Source organism: Barbatula barbatula (assembly GCF_947034865.1).
Source record: "Barbatula barbatula genome assembly, chromosome: 5".
Taxonomy (NCBI): Eukaryota; Metazoa; Chordata; class Actinopteri; order Cypriniformes; family Nemacheilidae; genus Barbatula; species Barbatula barbatula.
Genome location: NC_136769.1, coordinates 11318073 through 11337538, shown reverse-complemented (window position 1 = coordinate 11337538; position 19466 = coordinate 11318073). Strand labels below are relative to the sequence as shown.

General features: G+C 41.1%; 1 protein-coding gene across 1 annotated transcript in view; it reads right to left on the bottom strand.

The window, feature by feature from the left end:
* cacna1ia (calcium voltage-gated channel subunit alpha1 Ia) overlaps positions 1 to 19466 on the bottom strand; it is a gene marked incomplete at its 3' end in the record, with an annotated part of 74312 nt that overhangs the window by 37332 nt on the left and 17514 nt on the right. The window contains exons 3-10 of the mRNA XM_079455702.1: positions 18927 to 19024; positions 17366 to 17525; positions 10652 to 10994; positions 10332 to 10424; positions 5549 to 5897; positions 4871 to 5262; positions 2623 to 2774; positions 2232 to 2417 (exon numbers count right to left, since the gene is read on the bottom strand). Coding sequence (XP_079311828.1) covers positions 2232 to 2417; positions 2623 to 2774; positions 4871 to 5262; positions 5549 to 5897; positions 10332 to 10424; positions 10652 to 10994; positions 17366 to 17525; positions 18927 to 19024 — 1773 coding nt within the window. The remainder of the gene's footprint in view (positions 1 to 2231; positions 2418 to 2622; positions 2775 to 4870; positions 5263 to 5548; positions 5898 to 10331; positions 10425 to 10651; positions 10995 to 17365; positions 17526 to 18926; positions 19025 to 19466) is intronic.

Here is a 19466-nt window from a genome sequence, read left to right as displayed (position 1 = left end):
CTGCAAAGAGGGAAAAAACAGACAAAGAACGTTACTCACATTTAGCTATTCTGATACCGTATGTTCAACCTCAACAGAATGTGAGACGTAAAGAAGATTGAGTGTGCCGGAGATAAGCCTATAAAAATGTTATCAGTCTTGTATAAGGACAGCTGCCAGGGATGTGACCAATCACAGAACTCAGAATGCAATACTCAACGAGAGACAGACAGATGAGACAGTGGCGATATCACACACAAACCGCAAAATGAAAGTACGCAATAAGAACACATTTGTGTACATTAATCTAAACTGGTGATATGAACCAGAGGTGTGTGTAGCCCTGTGGTTATTTATCCAGGTTCAGTTGAGAAAATGTTTTGCTTTTTTAAACCACAACCTAATTCGGTTATTATAAACTTGAAATGAAAACTATTAAGCCTGTCAAATAAATTAATGAGTAATTTAGCTTGCAATTCGTTTTGAAGTCAATGGCTTAACACATTCTTCTCATCTAATCTAATTTGAAACCACATGCAGTTATAGAATACAATTTTGAAGACTGCTTCATTTTGACAGAAACTGTTTTTCATGTTCAGCATAAATAAAAATTACATTTATGATACATTTAAGGATATCCAATATAGTACGTGTAAAAAGGAACACATTTCTGTTGCTGTTGTATATGAGCTCCACGCATAGTGTACAAAAACAAAATGTTCGGGAAACACTTTTATGCAACAGCGAGTTTAAGAAGCCGACTGAAGGATTAATAATCGCCACAGCCGAAGCGTTCATCTGATTAATTCTCTCAATTTCATCTGACTATACCTTGCAAGAGCCCAACGACCGGCCGGGGATGACTCCATCCATTTGAGAGACATAAATCAGGGCATTGTTTTTAGATGAGGGGTTATAAATTGAGATGCTCGAGGAGGAAGACGCTGAACGCCGAACGTGAGTGGGAAAGACGGATCGTCGTGATCGGTTAATGCACTCAATCGTGCTGTAGTCTCCATCTGTGTCAGAGCACTCTGCTGGAATTGCGGAGCTGCAGGGGGAAGCGGGCAAGTCAGTGGGCACCAGGGGCCTGAGTGTTATTGTACCGCTCTCCATCAATCTTGCACTGATCCTTATGGGCCTGTCACTCGAAACCCCAAGCTAAGATGTGCTCTCAGCCCCCTGTGCAGGTGAGACACGCAGCCATGCACAACCCAGTGTGATCCAGCTGTCGGGGGGAGGGGGGGATGTGTTAGCTGTGTGATTTTATAAACCCTAGGTGCTTTATGGGAGAGGGATATAAAATTAAGCAACACTGATTTTTGTAAGGCGCTTTTGATTTGGCCATTATGTTTCCCAAGGACTGTGTTGTTAAACTAATTTAGCAATTCACCTATGAGCCCTAAGAAATGTTTAAATAGCATCAAATTGTAATAGTAACTTTATTTGGTTCAGTAAATCTGTTTAAAACTACAATTTACCAGTTCACCTGTGATATATTAAAGGAAAATATTGCAATTTACTGGAAAATCACATTTCACATCAGATTTTAGTTGATTTATGCTAAAAAAAGTAATTCACCAGAAAATGAAAATAACCCCATGCCATGCTAGGTGTATGACTTCCTTCCTCACAAGAGGTAAAAACCAATGAGATTCGATGTGCCACTGTATCCATATGTGAACTTTTACTTACAGAATGTCTGTTTTTGTCTGCATACTGTTCATTTATATGTGCTGTAACCGTTGCTAAATAAGCACATAATAGCAATCATTTTCTCTCACAAACATATCGTTTTACTTCCGGAGACATTCATAACTCACTTGTGATAGACAGATGTGCTTTCTGGAGCTTTAAAACATTGGATCCAAATCAATGGCATTACAAAGATGCCAGGATATTAGATAACGTCGGCTGTGAAAAGACTTCCATATACCCACAGGATGGCATGAGGGTGAAAACATTTTTCATTTTTATGTTCCTGTAAACTATTCTTCGAACACATATACAGTAGCTCTGTCCATGAGGTTAAAAATAAAAGTTATGTCTTATGTACAAAGTATTATGACTGGACAAGAGTACTTTAAAAACAATAGACTTATTAAAATTTGATATCCGTGCTGTATTTTAGTAACTTTGAACATGAATCTGCCTGACAACAATGAAAGTTTCTGTAAAATTAGTTTTCTACTGAACAGAATATATGCACCGCATAAATGTTAAACTCTGTAACCCCAAAAAATATGACCCACCTGAATATAAAAATAAAGAGCATTAGTAACATGCAGAAGGTGGCCACATTGTCCATGGTCTTCATGAGGACCACCAGCTGTCTGCGCAGAGCTGGCATGAACCGCACCAGCTTAATGACCCTCAGCAGTCTGAATGTCCTCAGGACGGACAGTCCTCCATCAGACTGCCCGATAATTTCACAAACACTACACACATAAACACAAAGAGGAGTGTATCTTAACATTAGCACTTCATTTCAATTACAAAATATGAATCAAAACTCAATCATGTAATCATATCTTTTTGACTCAATAATGTCAATGACCGTACATTCCAATCACAGAACCAATAAAAGATCTATTATCCGATCCAAAATCACACATAAAACCTATGATGAGACATTGCACTGACCTGATGATCACAATGATGCCATCAAAGATATTGTAGGGGTTTCTCAGATACTCAAAGAAGCCAAAAGCGGTGAGTTTGAGGATCATCTCCAGGGTAAACATACTGGTGAACACTATATTACAAATCTCCAAGACATTAGTCAGCTCATCGGGCTGTAGAGAGAGAAAGAAAGAGAAAAAGTAAGAACATGCAGAGGGCTGGATTACATTTTCATTACATTCGTTACGGTATGGCACAGTAGCAGAAAATTCAAAAGATTAGCTGTGGCAACTGACACTTTGTAATCCTGCTGTATAATTCAAAGATCAAGGCTATGAAGGCTGCATCAGACTACCACAAACACTTTCCTCGGACTGCATAGCATCACTCCGTCACTTTTGAACCCAGCACCTGAATCCTCTCTATATAAAGGCATGATCCCCTGAGCTCAGGAGGAAATCAGCAGACCACCCTGATCAGAATGTGAATCCATGTGCGAGCTTTGATGTGATCTGACATCACATAAATCCGACACCTTATCTCAACCGATAACACTGTGTGTTTGTGCACGAGAGAAAGAAAGCAGAATTCCATAAGAGAGAGATCCGATTCGAAAACACTTCCTTCATCGTGCCCTTTTGTTTCCTCGCAGACCATCCAAACCCTGCACGTTCTACCTACGATCGATATCTTTCCATTGACGAGTTAAGACCGAGAAAACACAACTGAAGGGCGAATGAAAACCAAACCGCTGGCAGCTCCGGGGAGATGCCATTTAGAGAAATTGAATATTGACACAGCAATCGGGAGTAATAATCGCAAAACAATCCGGTGAGAAAACACCCAGGGCTTCATCTCCCTGTTCCATTTTTATAACTTCTTTTTACTTCATCTTCCTCGAGACTACGCTGTCAGCTGGTCTCAATTCACTGCTGTATTTCTGTATCCCAATTGGTAAAGCATTGCTTTAACAACTCAAAGGTCATGGGTTTGATCCCAGGGATCACAGAAATGCAATGTAACATATTTAACTATGTCCTCAGAGGTGTATGAGAGCTTACATAATGTAGCGTTATTTTTTTATTAACTTGGAATGAGCAATCTACACGGCGGGTCCTCTTACACGGAATCACCCTGTTGTTTCTTCGGTAACCCTAAACGTACAAACTGCTCTACAGAGTGCATGTCGTAAATACGTTATCTCCTTCGGGAAAGAAGCGAAAACATGATGATATCTTAGTTTTGTGTCAGCTGCCGTAGTGCTTCGAACGGTAAGGGGAGGGGTGGACTGAGCCGTATGGTTGCAATTCAAAACCTCACCACTAGATGCCTCTAAATGTCATACACTACACCTTTAAGCAATGAAGCCCCATCAACTCACTGTCCACAGATTTTAAAACATTCATGACAAACGTCCTCTTTTTTACCTCTCATTTTTTCGCTACTTCCATAAAGTTCAGCCCTTTTCAACTTTTTGATTCTCAAACGACTAGCTATGAAGAACCACTGCAAACTTGTAGTTTTTTACACAGTTGTGGGATCTAGCACATTGGAACTTATTTGATCTGCATTTGCGTGCAAGCACAAACACACACCCACACATGTTTAGTAGTCAAGCTATAACATACCGAATGAGTATAATTTCATAAGAGTGTCATGACAAAAGATGGTCTCACATCAGAACGATCAGAACACAAACTCTTCCCTCCCGTGAGTAAAGACAAAAGGACTAGTTGCACAGATGCTGTTTATATGTTGCGTGTACAGGGACTTCTCTGCGTGCTTGTGTGGGCGGCATTTACAAGATGTCTCGCAGTCTGAATGTTGAGCGAGTTAAAAATGCTGTGTAATGAAAGTCGGTGGTGACTCTTTGTGCTTGTTGTTATTTTTAGTGCCCACAGAGAAGAGAAAACAGGCCTCAGTGCAGGCGAGGCAGCGAAGACGTGAGGGGGCGGATGAGAGAGGTAGAGAGAGAGAGACAGAGAGAGAGAGAGAGAGATGGAGAGGGGGATGGAAGCAGTGCGCAGTGTATATGAGATATCTACATCTTCAAAAGATAATTAAGTGCACTTTCATGGCAAAAAAAAAAAGAACAAGACTCCATAGGCCTTTCCACATGCTCTCATTAGTTTGAATGGCAGGCTCTGTGAAGACTATCAGCGCCCCAGAAAGCGTCGGCTATTACAGTAATATGTGACATGATGAGGTTGAACAAGTAATTAGAGCCGATTCATTGTATGAATCCAATGTGAACCGTGGGTGCAACTACCTGGTTGTGGTGCTCGATGCCCATGCTGATTGTATTGATAAGGATGGCGATCATAATCCCTCTGTTGAAGTACTTGCTCTCCACGATACCCCAAAGCTTCACTCTCATTTCATCCCAAAGGTCTTTACATTTCACCAAACAAGTGCGTTTGCTCTTTTGCATTCCCTCTGTGTCTTCCTCATCCCCCCTTTCATCCAAGGGGTTCTCATCCCTGTCGCACCCTCCTTCCTCTCCATTGGCCGAGTGGTCTGGTGACTTCGATGCCTCTTTAATCGACAGGGACGCAGCACACTGCGAGCATTCCTCTGGGTTTGGAGTGACGAAGAGGGCAACAGCATTCTCGAGAGTATGGGAGCTGTGGTCCAACCTGCCTTCTTGAATACGGTGAGCCACTACAAGGCAAAAAGAGGAGATCACAACTCAACAAAACGTGTTTGACATTTTCAAATAATATAATAAAACGTTTGCCCGTCTATTTTTTGGACAACTGCCATGCCCTTGGAATCAAAATGGTTTTTTTTTGGGTTGTAAAAGCAAACACCTGTGAATTTGCTCTTGTTTTTTTTCACCTTGCTCTTTGTTTTGATATAGTCACAGGCGCTATATAGTGACAGTAATTTCATGACACACTGCTATTTTGAGGACTCATGTCCCGCTCTCTCTCTGTTCCCCACTCACTCTGAGCTGAGTGGCAATGGTGTCTTTCTCCTCCGTTCACATTGGCTCCTCCCCCAACCGACTCTGGCCCACCCCTACCACGCCCCCTTCCTCCCCCAGGGGGAGGGGCTTTGCCACGGAGCATGTAGTACAGGGCGGCTGAGCGGCGTCGGGCCTTGCGTAGGATGTGGCAGACCAGCTGGAAGAGCTCCTCGTAGCAGTCTCCGGGCTCTGCGAGTGACGCCAGCGTGCTGGAGGACAGGCAGCGGGCACGCTGCTCCTGCATCAGCTGGTGTTCACGCTGTTTGGTCTCAGAAAACTGTGTAGCAATGACGACCAGGCACAGATTGATCATGAAGAAAGAACCAATCTAGAAAAGGAGAAAATTTAAGTGAATCGTGCATATTGATAGTGTCATTTGTTTGCACATTTGTCTTTCTGTGCTGATTTACTAATACAGTTACACAAATGAAGTAACAGCACAAATACCCTCAAAAATGCCCTGTTTGTATGCGCATCTCAATCGTTTGATCATCATTTGAAAAATGTAAACTGCCTTGATCATTCGAAATGTACGCAACCATCTTTTTTTAACAAAACTCCAGAGGCAGTAACGGCAGTGTTAATTGTCCAGGCAAACAGAGCAAACATTTGTGAGTCTAATTTGCATAGAAAGGTGGTGTGTTTGCGCTAAACAAAATCATAATGACTTCAATGCTATTTCAGCACATTTAGCGCTTGGCTAAACTGGATTGCAGGCGCTTGGCGAATAAAAAGCATTTTTACTCTGAGACGTTCATGCATAAGTGTCGCAACCTTCCTCTGTGAATATGCCCCAGGGAGAGGGTAAAAGAGATCTTTATAAACTTCACATATACATTTTGCTGCCATTACAGAGAAGCTTTATTGTCATTTCAGCCACATCAGGACAACGGTGCTAAATAAGACAATACAACACAATGCTGAATAGACAACACAACACAACACAACACAAGACAAGACAAGACATATTTAATTATTTTAATCATAGAAAATTTCAAATTTTAAATAAGAACAAATAATAAGAAATAATTTGAGAAGTAAACATTATACACAGACTACATAAAGTGCATTACATTCTATTACCAATTTTACCAAATTCTGTGACTATGAGTGTGAAATTCAATCCGCTTTAAATATCCAGCATGATAGCAAAATCCTCTGATGCATACTCCGCCGCGGTGTTTGGCATAAGCGCCAACCATAGCTGTCTAGATGAGCTGCTATAAACGGACCCTATGCTTGAAGAAGTCAGCAGACGCCCAAACAAGAGCCTGTTCTGTTGTGTATGTGCCCGTACCGCAATGGCTTTGATATGTTATAATTATCAGGCTGTTTCATAGGAGAAAAACCTCAAAATATAGTCTATAGTCCTCAACCGAGAAAAACTAGCTCCCTCTGCCAATGTGAAACGGATTAGAACAGGAAGCCAATCATTTTAACCATTGAGGACGAGCCGGTTCCAGAGTCATCAGAACAGAGAACACACATGTGCAGACCTCAGGTCTTAATGAAAACAAAGCCACATGTGAAGTGGGGATCAGAGAGGATAGATGAGTCGTGAAGCAGATCGAAGAGGTGGAGAAAAGTACTGGACTGATGCATGTGTGTGTGGGAGGTTGTAGGGCATCTGTGCAGGTGTGTCCCTGCCTTCACATCTGCTCTTCTGATTTGGACTCGGATGTGTGACTGGACTTCAAATCAACAGCTGGACCTGCTCCCCTCACCTGGACTTATCACAGATTTATGCAAAGAGACACTTTCTTTCCCTGTGTCTGCTCGGCAACTTCTCCACATTCTTGTGTATGTATAATTGACACAATTGAAAGCTTCTGTCTTCTGTTTGCGGTGTTGGATTTTTAAACACAAAATAGGATCCTAACACATGACAATTTGATTAAACACCATGGTCTAACCAGATGGTATGCAGCGTCGCAAGACATTAAAAAGGATATCTTTTCCATGTCGTTTAGAGGTTTTTCCTAACCAGCCACAAAGAGTGAGAGCGGATTCTACATCAGAACTGTGCGTGGCATCTGATTACAAACAGAATGTCTAAATAACAACACTTGTCGATGTAAACAGATTAAATAATTTTAAATAAAAGAAAGAAAGACAAAAGAAAGAAAGACAGATTGAATTGCACCCATTAATAGTGTCATTTGTTTGCATAAAGAAAGAAAGAAAAAAGAAAGAAAGAAAGCAAGGAGGAGGTGGAGGTGGAGGAAAGAAAGAAAGAAAGAAAGAAAGAAAGAAAGAAGGATGGATGGATGGAAGGAAAGAATGAAGGAAGGAAGGTAGAATAAAAAAGAAAGAAGGATGAGAAAGGTCAGAGAGATGCTGGTTAGTGAGTATTCCTAAACTCTGTTACAGTTTGACCAAATATGACAGCTGATGATTTATACTCACATTGAATGCTTTTATTTCAATGAAGGGCAAGGCAAGGTGACATTAAAACTGCCTGTCTGAAGTATGATCAATAGGTAGAGATTGACATGTCATTATTCTGCTGTCACTTTGACAGAACAAATCTTCCATTCCCTTAAATATGCACCTACTAAGACAACACGCTGTATCTAAATATTTAAATCATGTAACAAGACGACTGTGGATAACAATGCGGTCGCTCTCGCCACACGGCTCCGGCGCAGCAAGCCAAATACATAACAGAATTTTTTTATATTTTGTTACCTGTGTTGCCAGAGACAATGTATTTAATCTAATTATTTCTGTTCACTCGGCTCATTCACAGCGAACAGCTGAAGAGGAAAAAACGGGCGCGGAGAAGCCGAGCCTGAATTAATTGCTCCGATGTTCAATAGAAGTGAATGCAAGTGAATAGATGCACATCGGTGGGGTGTAGGCTCTGTCGGCACACTATGGCCCACTCTCTACAGGTAGTGGCGGCTGGCTGTGTTGTTGCCTGGTTACAGACAGAGCAGAGCGTTGAGGAAGTAAATAAAAGTGCCCAGGGACACACATACAGTGAAATGGTACATCTTATTCCCTTAAAGAGCTTCGATGACGTGCGGCAAAGTGCTTTGAAATCACAAATAACTGGAAACTGCATAACTAAAGCTTAGCAAATTTGAACTGACTTAAGATTTAAATACTGCTTGCTTTTTAAATATTTCAACTGATTCTAGGATTATTTAGTATAAAAATGTTTATAGGTAATTGGGGTGCATTATGCAGGTGGATTCAAGACCTCACACTGACTGCTTTTCTTTCAAACTGTTAAAGAAACAGAAAGTTTACTGGAAAATGTTACAGTTTCATAAAGGGAGCATAAACAGGACAATAATCTTAAATGAGGAATTTAAATTGAAGATTTTATGCCTGACATCAGTCACATTCCAGCAGTCAACGCATTAGCAGTCACTGTACAAGCTGTGTGCTGGTGCATGCTGGGAAGGATCACATGATGGCTTAGCAGGGTGTATGTGTCTGGGTGGCAGGATCTCAGTCAGGAAGTGCTCGCGAAACTGCAGAGACGACAGCGGGGGTCTGCAAGTGTGATGGGCTCTAATTAAATGCTAATGCTTTCACTCCAATGACCTACACAGGATTAGCAACACGCACCCACACAAACACACACTTCTTCCTCCACTTGCTATTTGGTAGTCTAAAATGGCTTTCAGTGTCTCGAAGTAGATCCGTCAGATGTCTGTGTGATATCTAACAGACGTTCGATCGCAGGAAAGGTGAAGAAAAGCAAAAACGACTACAACAAATATCAGCAGGCGTCTCCACATTTTGACCTCAGCTAAATCTGTTCTATTACTCTTTCATTCACTCAGTCTCCTGCTGTCGCTCAGCCTCAGATCCTTTTCTGACTTATCCTCGGGGCATTTCCCTCCGTTCTCTCTCTAATTCAATCTTGTGATGCGATGTTATCCAAAGCACATCTCACTGCAGCACTGTCTCGTTCACTGTTGTTTCTACCATTCAGAGAAAGGGGCCGGTGCGGAGCGAGAACCGGCTCCTTCGCGAAGATAATTTCACTTTAGAATGTCCAGCTATTGATTCACCACTATGTTCTTCATTGCCTAATTGATGTCCATGACCTTGCCTACTCTTAAATGGGCTGTTTAGCTAATATATGCATTTATGAAAGCTTTAGGGTATCAACAAGGCTACCACAGATTCACTCTGGTCTGTCAATAAAAGCTTTAAAGAACAGACACATCTGTAGAAAACATCCTGCAAGTTTATCTGTCCAGCTGCAGTAATGATACAAAAATAGAACAGTTTTTTACATATTACTGGTTCTTATTACAAAATCACAATGATGCTTTTGGGTCCAACAAACCTAGCGAATTAAAGCAAATTGAAATCTATTTCATGTTTCATGGCCTTGAATTAAATCTACCAAATTATGTTTGAGTTTACAGATGGTACTCCAAACACTACATATGCATCCGGATCCTTTCCACTTCACAAGGTGTTTATTTCATAGGAGACAAAGTAAATAATTTTTAGGTGGGACGAAAGTTTGAGTGGTGTGATGTAGGATACATTGTTGTTTCTTAGGGACTGAGGTGACCTTTGTTTTCTTACAAAAGAGACCAAACATCCAGGTCACCCCGTGGCCCTGTTTTCTAACATTTACAATAAACATACAGAAAAGGAAAGTGTGTTAAAATAAATAATGAATGTAATGAATTTTTTAAAAGCTTTGAAGTTTATAGGTTTTATGATCGTATAGACAGAGAGAGAGAGAGAAAAGGAGTAACATTCAGTTTTGAGGTCTATAAAGACTTACGATGATGAGGAATATAAAATAGATGAAGTTGTAGAAGGAATGAGCGTCCATGACGTAGTACATGATCTCCACCCAGCCCTCCAGAGTGATCACCTGCAGAAACCAGACCATATTCAATCCATACATTTATTCATATAGTGCTTTTACAATTTTGCATTGTTGCAAAGCAGCTTTACATAAAACACACTGTAGAATGATACAAAAACAGTAAAGACATAAGAAAGAAGTGTATAGAAATAATGAAAAAAGAAACAGGAAATATTAAATGCATGGTAATACTGAAAACCTTCTACAAGATGCCACCTGAACCCAGCATATACCTGAAATATGACGATCCAGGCATAACCAATGTTGTCAAAGTTGATGGCACCTTTATGAGGGTTTGTGTGTCCAGTGTGACAGCGGGTGTAGTACTGATTCCAATTGATGCAGAGCCCCATGGCAGAGGCACTACCATTAACCAGCGGCTCCGCGCTGAGGCCCAGAGCCTGACGGTGAAGCGCATCTTCTTTATCCAGACAGCATTCCCGTCCACCCTCTCGCCGAGCGGGCACGTCGCTGCAGGACATGATGCCGTTATCCTGGGGCAGCGAACAGATGAAGGGCCGCTCGTCATCCTCCTCAGGCTGATAATATGGGGTGGGAAGAGTAATGCCAGATGTTCTAGGAAGACAAGAGATGAACAGAAGTCAAAAGTTTTCTGTGTAAAGTAAGTGGGTTTTTTGGGGAAAAAAGAGTGTTAGCAAGTGCGTCCTGCAAAAATACATTTTATACTCACTATAAAGTCTAAACACGATTGATTTACCAGTTAAAAAATTACATGAAACATTAATATGGTTTAAGATATTAACATGTTTGGATACTTTTGGGGCATGTAGATCAATACATAAATACGATAAAATTCGGTCTTCATTTACTCACTTTCAAATTGATGAACAGGGAGAAGGATATTTTTTAAAGCTTGTAACCAAACCTTTTCTGGCCACCATTGACTAATATGGTAGGACACATTGAGTTATAGATTTATTTGATCAGTTGAAGACAAAAGAAGATATTTTGAAGAAAGTAGGAAAGCAAACAGTTCTGGGGCACTTTTGACTTCCTTTGGATGTTTTTCCCACAATGATTGTCAATGGGTGCTGGAGGGTGCTGGAGGGTTCATGGGAGTTTGCTCAACCAATCCACATGTGTTTTGTGGATTTGGAGAAGGCATTCGACTGTGTCCCTCGTGGCATCCTGTGGAGGGTGCTTCGGGAGTATGGGGTCTGTGGTCCTTTACTAAGGGCTGTCAGGTCCCTGTACGACCGAAGCAGGAGCTTGGTTCGCATTGCCGGCAGTAAGTCGGACTTGTTCCCAGTGCATGTCGGACTCCGGCAGGGCTGCCCTTTGTCACCGGTTCTGTTCATAATTTTTATGGACAGAATTTCTAGGCGCAGCCAGGGGCCGGAGGGTGTCAGGTTTGGGGACCACACGATATCGTCTCTGCTATTTGCGGATGATGTTGTCGTGTTGGCCCCTTCAAACCAGGACCTTCAGCATGCACTGGGACGGTTTACAGCAGAGTGTGAAGCGGCTGGCATGAAAATCAGTACCTCCAAATCCGAGGCCATGGTCCTCAGTCGGAAAAGGGTGGCTTGTCCACTTCAGGTTGGTGGAGAGTTCCTTCCTCAAGTGGAGGAGTTTAAGTATCTCGGGGTCTTGTTCACGAGTGAGGGAAGGATGGAACGGGAGATTGACAGACGGATCGGTGCAGCTTCTGCAGTAATGCGGTCGATGTACCGGTCCGTCGTGGTGAAGAAAGAGCTGAGCCGCAAGGCGAAGCTCTCAATTTACCGGTCAATCTACGTTCCTACTCTCACCTATGGTCATGAGCTTTGGGTCATGACCGAAAGGACAAGATCCCGGATACAGGCGGCTGAAATGAGCTTCCTCCGCAGGGTGGCTGGGCGATCCCTTAGAGATAGGGTGAGAAGCTCGGTCACCCGGGAGGAGCTCGGAGTAGAGCCGCTGCTCCTCCACATCGAGAGGGGTCAGCTGAGGTGGCTTGGGCATCTGTTACGGATGCCTACTGGACGCCTTCCCCGGAAGGTGTTCAGGGCCCGTCCGACCGGGAGGAGACCCCGGGGAAGACCTAGGACATGCTGGTGGGACTATGTCTCCCGGCTGGCCTGGGAACGCCTCGGTGTCCCCCCGGAAGAGCTAGAGGAAGTGTCTAGGGTGAGGGATGTCTGGGCATCTCTGCTTAGACTGCTGCCCCCGCGACCCGGCCCCGGATAAGCGGTAGAAAATGGATGGAAATGGATGGATGATTGTCAATGGTGGCCAAAAACAGTATGATTACAAGCATTCTTCCAAATGTCTTTCCCAGTGTTCATCAGAACAAAGAAATGTATACAGGTTTGGAACAACTCAAGGGTGAGTAAATAAAGACAGAATTTTTATTTCTGGGTGAGCTGTTCCTTTAACTATAAACAGATTCCACTAATATTTGACAACCATAAAGTTTATTTTGTTTACTTCTTTGTTATATGACTCAAAACCTGCAAAAACAAATACTCTTTGAGGCCAAAGTATCCGAAATTACATTATTTCCGTAGCCTAGTGGAAGATTGTTTGTGTATGATTTATTATGCTTTAGAAATATGTAGATAACAAAACGTATTTGTTTTGTCCACAGCATATTACTAGTAGGAGAGCATATGAACATTTTCTCAACATGCCAAACAGTACCATTAGTTTACAAAGATATGCTATTAGGAGGATTAAAGATGGAGTAAGCAAGGGAGAGAATTAACAAAAATATTTTTAGAGACAAGACAGACATGTTATTGGCCAGTCAGATAAATGCGGAACAGGTATGTTTTGAGCGGTTTTTGAAAGTCGTAAAGGATGCTGCACTTCAATGGAGGCTGGCAGTTAATTCCAGGATTTTGTGCCTCACTGTGATGTAACAACCAGGCGTCGCTCATTTTGATGATGGAGAGGGGATTTATACCTGGAGTTAAGGTAAAGGGGCGAATGATGTGGTCAGCAACTAGCAGCCAGTGAAGTGAAATCAGAAGGGGTGTTACATGGGTTCTTTTAGGCTGTTTGAAAACTAGACATGCAGCTGCATTCTGGATCATTTGAAGGTCTTGACTGCATTAGTTGGAAGGCCGGCCAGTTGAGCATTTGCAGTAGTCCAGTCTTGATATGACAAGAGCTTGGACTCGCAGCTGAGAAGTATGCTCCGACAGAAACGGCCTGATTTTCCTGATGTTGAAGAGCACAAAAACTGATTGATTCTGATTGGCCAGTAGCGACATTTGCAGGTTCGTTATTCCCAGATAACAACCTCTCAAAAACGTATAACACACGATAACCCGGATGCAGCAAATCATTTGACAGTTTTTTTGACAAAACCTTAAAAACTAAATTATACTGCTATTTAATTTCAGCATTCTGTAAAAATTAGCTAATAAAATATTTCAAATTCACATATCATGTCCAGTTTTTCTCTCATGGCAAGTCATGATAATGTACAAGCAGCTGGCTGTTATCGTGAAATAAAAACCTTCAGTGTGATACAAGATCCTCCACTTCACGTCGGGTCCTGATCACACTATCAGGGCCTATTTCTGTGATAACAAACCGTCTGCTTGTACATTATCACTTACTTAACATACATTCACAATCTCAGCACACGCAAAATTCTGAGTCTCAGTACTCTATTTTAACATTGCATAATAACACCCCTTTTTCACATATGATATTTAAATCACAAATTGTGGGATTCGTTGTCACAATAGTTTTAAGTGCACTGCATGGATGTCCTCTTTTATGTTACTGATTCTGTATTGGAGCCACATAGATGGACCTGAAATAGAGTCACTATGGAAAAAACCACAGCTTCCTTTCTCTTTCAATAAGCACTTTCTGTTCTCCATATATCTCTAATTCTGTCTGCAACCATGGCAACAATGTTTATACAAACAACAATTACGTTGTTAGCATGCACAGATTCCAGTCATACAACCTGAAAACCTTTTAGTGTATGTCAACAGTATGTAAGACTGCTGAACATCTCTAGGTTCACCGGAATGGCATCCAGTCTAAAATTATTTTACAACAGACAAATGTGTATGCGCGTGTGAACACGTGTAAGAAGCCCATTTCTCTGGAAGTGACCCATTGAGGGCAGCTTGCTCCTTAATCATAGTGTTTTACTGCCCAGAAATAACCGTTTCCATTTGTTACTCATACTTTCTTATAACAGGGTCTCAATGACTATTTACCCTTTGTGTTCTTCTCTCTTTTCCTCTTTTCCTGCTTTTGACACTTAACCACACACATCCGCAAATATGAAGTAATTTACACACATTCAACCCCATTTGTCACCCACCTACACTTACGATTTTTGCACGGCCATATTTTTTCACCCACCATGCAAGCCATCGTCACACTGACCAATCAATGCTCCCGTTGCTTTGCGGTCTAGACAGTTAATCTAAATGTGCGCACACACAAAGCTCCCAAGACGGCAATGCCGGTGGCATTGGAAGCCAAGAAAGGATTGGTTCATCATCCCCAGGGTGTAATTCGCCCCTTTTGGATGGAGGAATTCTCCACAGACACAGCTCAATAAAGGCCAAGAATATTTTGCTGTCTTGAGGACGTTTCTTTGCCCTTCAACAGACAGCAACCTAAGCAACCCAACACACCTGTAATGAGCGTGGACATTTTGGACAGCGCCAGAGAAACAATTTGTCTAGGTAGTCCATTGTGGTGAAATGCGTTCACTCGTGGATGGCTACACACAAAGACATGTGTGCACATTTCAAAGCGTCCACAGACACACACGTGTGCAAAACGAATCAAACCCACCGTGATATGGTAAATTGAACCAATGCATCAAACCATCATAGAGATGTATGAATCCCCCCTGGGGACTGTGCCGCACAGACTGAGATTACTCCTATAAACGTCAGCTCTTATTTTCAACATGACTGTCAGACTGGACCACACGGCACTGCTTTCCTTAAAGAGCTCAGCAGTACCGTAACGTTTGTTGGGAGAGAGAGGGGGAGAGAGAGAGAGAATCAGTAGGTCTGTCAGGGCTCTGTAAGGCGTACTGGAGTGTGAATGATGTTAGTGCCCTGCCAAGGTTTGGGCACAGCATGGCAACGGACTGAGATGCACAGCCCAGCATGGCACGCTCCTATAACACGCTGCGGCACAAAATGCCATTCCACTGCCAATAAGAGACACATAGAGATAATTGACCAATGACTGACAAATGCTGTCTGTGGGGTCGTCATGGGTGGGTAGGTGTTAAGAAAAGCACCATAAAAAGAGCACCAAAGGGCAGTGTGGGAATTGTACTGTACGATGACTTTTAGAGGATTGAGTCTGTTTAATCGGTTTATCTTGTGCAACCCAGCTAGGTTCAGGGACCGTTGTACTTCTGTGTCTAATCTGTAAATAGTGTCCATCGAGACTGCATATAAAAAAACTTTGCTGGTGCTTCAACACCTTTTGATACAGAATCCAGGGTTGTTATAGTTTACTTATACTTAAAACATGTCTGTTAATTGAACTCAATAAGTAATCCTAAATATTAGAAAAATTTAAGTCTAACACCGCGTCTACACTGGACGCGACAGGCTGCGCCGCATCCGGTGTGGATTATAATGAAAAATTTGTTTCTAATGTCTTTTGTCATGTCACGTCCGGTGTAGACACAGTGTAAGCATTAAACTGAAATAAATTTCTATAGCCTCAGCTTTGAACTGAAATAACATGAATAAAAATTAAACTAAAACTAGAGGTGAAATACAAATAAGACAAACTTGTATAGTAATTTTAAAATACAGAAATAAATAAAATGGTAAATTGACAAAAATGCATTAAAAAACTGAAAAACATTAAACAAAAATTTACAGGAGTAAGAAATGTATATTATTATGACAACCTAATAATACATAAATAGGTTATATGTGTTTATATTTTTATTTTACATTCAACATTATTTCAAAACATATTTTTTGATGTCCTTTTAGTGTCCTGAAATGTATTATAATTATTTATTGCAAGGGGTCAAACCCCTCATCAATGAAGATGAACATATCAGATACTTTCACAAAGTACTCTATTCAAAACACAATACATTATTCTCTCACTGTAGTGCCAGACTGTCAGTATACCGCTACAAGACAATATATGACAATCAAACCTCAGCATTTAGTCATTTAATATTTTATGTAATAACTAAAGCATTTAGCATTTAACTCAGACAGACTATTCTTTATCACACGCACAAAGAAACAAACATGCAGTTTTGCTGCTTCACACACCGCCATGCACCGTGAGTGCTTTCAAATCCAATCACACAGCACTGAGAGGCTGGCAGACCACAGTTGGCAGGGTAACCTCAGGCAGACACCCACTCATGAATATGGACGCCAATCTGAGTTTTAATCAACTGGAGCCAACGACTGGATAGAACCACATTTGCATTTTTAGTGGCAGGTAGAGAGTAAAAAACAAGAAGCGAAAAGATTACTCAGAAAGGATCCAGAGGAGAAATGAAAGTGAGAGGACGGGTAAATCTGAAAAACTGCTGGAGTAGAACAGAGAAACGTATTTAGAAATGTGGTAAGGATAACATGGAGTCGAATTGGATAATTTGTTTATTGATCACATGTGGCCTTGAAATGACACAGCCATTACTTTCTGAGAAGAAAGGGGACGTTTGAAATACAGTACAAGTCAGATCAGTGATGGAATGACTTAGAAGATCCGTTCTTCTAAATTTAATCTATTTACCCTTGTAAATCTGACCTGGAATATCAATGAATCCAAAGTGTGGATTCAACACTCTGAAGTGCTCTTTCTACTATTCTGTTACCTTGTAAACAAGACTTTTCAGATGGACCTTTAAGAGTACAAAAAACAACCAATTGCCAGATTACAATGTTCAAAGATAGAAAAGCTTGACATTTACTTTAGAGTCTAAAACTAATTGACAATAAATGACGTTTGCCCACAGTACTCACAGTGTGAAGTTCTCCTCGGGGTAACAGCGATTTCTCAACAGTCCAGCCCACAACTGCACTCCAATGATGCCAAAAATGAAAAAGACAAAGAAACAGAGCAGAAGCACGTTTCCCAGCATGGGCAGAGTGTCCAGCAGCAGGTTGACCAGGATACGCATGCCTGCAAACAGGAAACAAAACAACACATGAAATTTTTTTTTAATACACTGTATGTTCCTGTTCCTATTAAGTGTTTCATTAGGCATGTTATTTCTCTCACATGTCTTCAATTGAAAAGGTAGCAACCTCTTCCACTTCCATTTCTTTTACGTGATGCTTTCTTGTGTCTATTTTTATTCCCCACTGAAGGTTCAGATCTCTTTGATCTCTTCAGTTTGATTCAGTTCTTTCTAAACTGTGACATTACATTACCTATACGCATACACTCTTATATTATTAGACCATCCAAGTCATTTTTCTCTCACTGATCTTTTTTTTAATAAACCCTACAACCATTTGTGCTGTGCTGGAATAACTTGAGTCAGTATAACAGACCACCCAGTGCCAGCTTGTCAGAAACTTCATTTGTGTATTTACTTCTGCATCAGTGGGATTGTGTGTGTTTGTGTGTGAGCGAGTGAGTTTGCGTGTGTGAAGCACTGATTCTAAGTGGAGAACAGCGGCGTATGATTACACCATTGTGAGTGCAGTTAAAGGAAACACCACGGGAAGCTGACGCAACACAAATGGAAGACATGACCACAAAACCGGGTGTTTATGTCTTTTTTCATAACACACAAATATTGTCCAGTCGAAGTTGAAAGTGTATTGTTGACTGGTAAAAATCTTAACCACTGGGGAAAACGCAGAATTATGACTGGGCTTACATACTACTTTGGAGTGAATGATAACAGGACATCTAGTAGCAAAAGTTAAGTATGTTTGTGGAAAGAGTATGCACTTTCATTTCTGGCAGATGCATATACTGAACATACATAAGGTTATAACACACAAAGGTCTTACAAACATTTTCTGAAACATTTCTTCGACACAGTCCCCTAGAATACGTTGCAGCTTTTCAACAAACCTTCAAGCGGCTGATTCAAACGCAAGCTAATTCTGTTAACATTCATTTTTAATGCATTACGCCACGGGCACTAAAATATTAATAAACCCTGGTCTTCTTATGGAAGCTAAAAGAACGGCCACAATGTTTGAAGGGGCATGAACACGAGACAGAGGAATATGAATTATAGCATTTGCTCAAGGACAACTGTTTTTCTACTCAATTACAGGAGGAATTAATCTGGCTATGCTATTGGCGGTGGCAGAAGTAATGGCTCTCAAATCCTGTTTGATTCATTCCAGCTCTTCTGTTCTGGACGATCTGCATGCCAAACACAAAGCTGCACAGCGCATGCTACTGTGGGTTTGATAGGCCAGGCTTTGGAGCTGACAGATGAGTGTGTTTTGGTGTTGGCATCAATACAGAAATATCCCACACATGCTGAAATTGAGCACGTTTTGCCCCTTGGGTTTGCAGATCGTTGATCACGGGTATTGAAGAGGAGTGTGTACTCACTGGGTACTCTGTTAATGGCTTTCAGGGGTCTGAGTACACGCACAGTTCTGATGGCGGAGAAGTTGATATTTTGGAGATCAAGGGAGTATTCCACGATCCTGAGAAGAAATGAAAAACACACAGAAAATCAATGCAATGTTTGACAAAAATGTTTTTTTGACTTTAATTCTTTTGATACGTTTCATTTTGACATTTGGCCAGCCAATATTTTTCCCCGGGTTTTCTTTTTTTTTATTTCATTTACAGTATATTGTGTTTTCACAGTTTTGCATTGTTGCAAAGCAGCTTAGTTTACAATTAGGCAGTGGTTACTGTGTAAAATAAAAATAAATAGATGAATAAATAATAACTTAATTACACCATGATAATATTGAGTTTTTCCAACATAAAATATACATTGATAAAAACTAATTGAAATTTTTTAAAAGCAGTATTACAGAATGCATTGTATTAACACAATAGTGAGGTGTAAGTGCATATTAATATTCAACTAAACTAAGCTTTATTGTGTAAACGTGTGAAGTCAATTTCTTCATATCT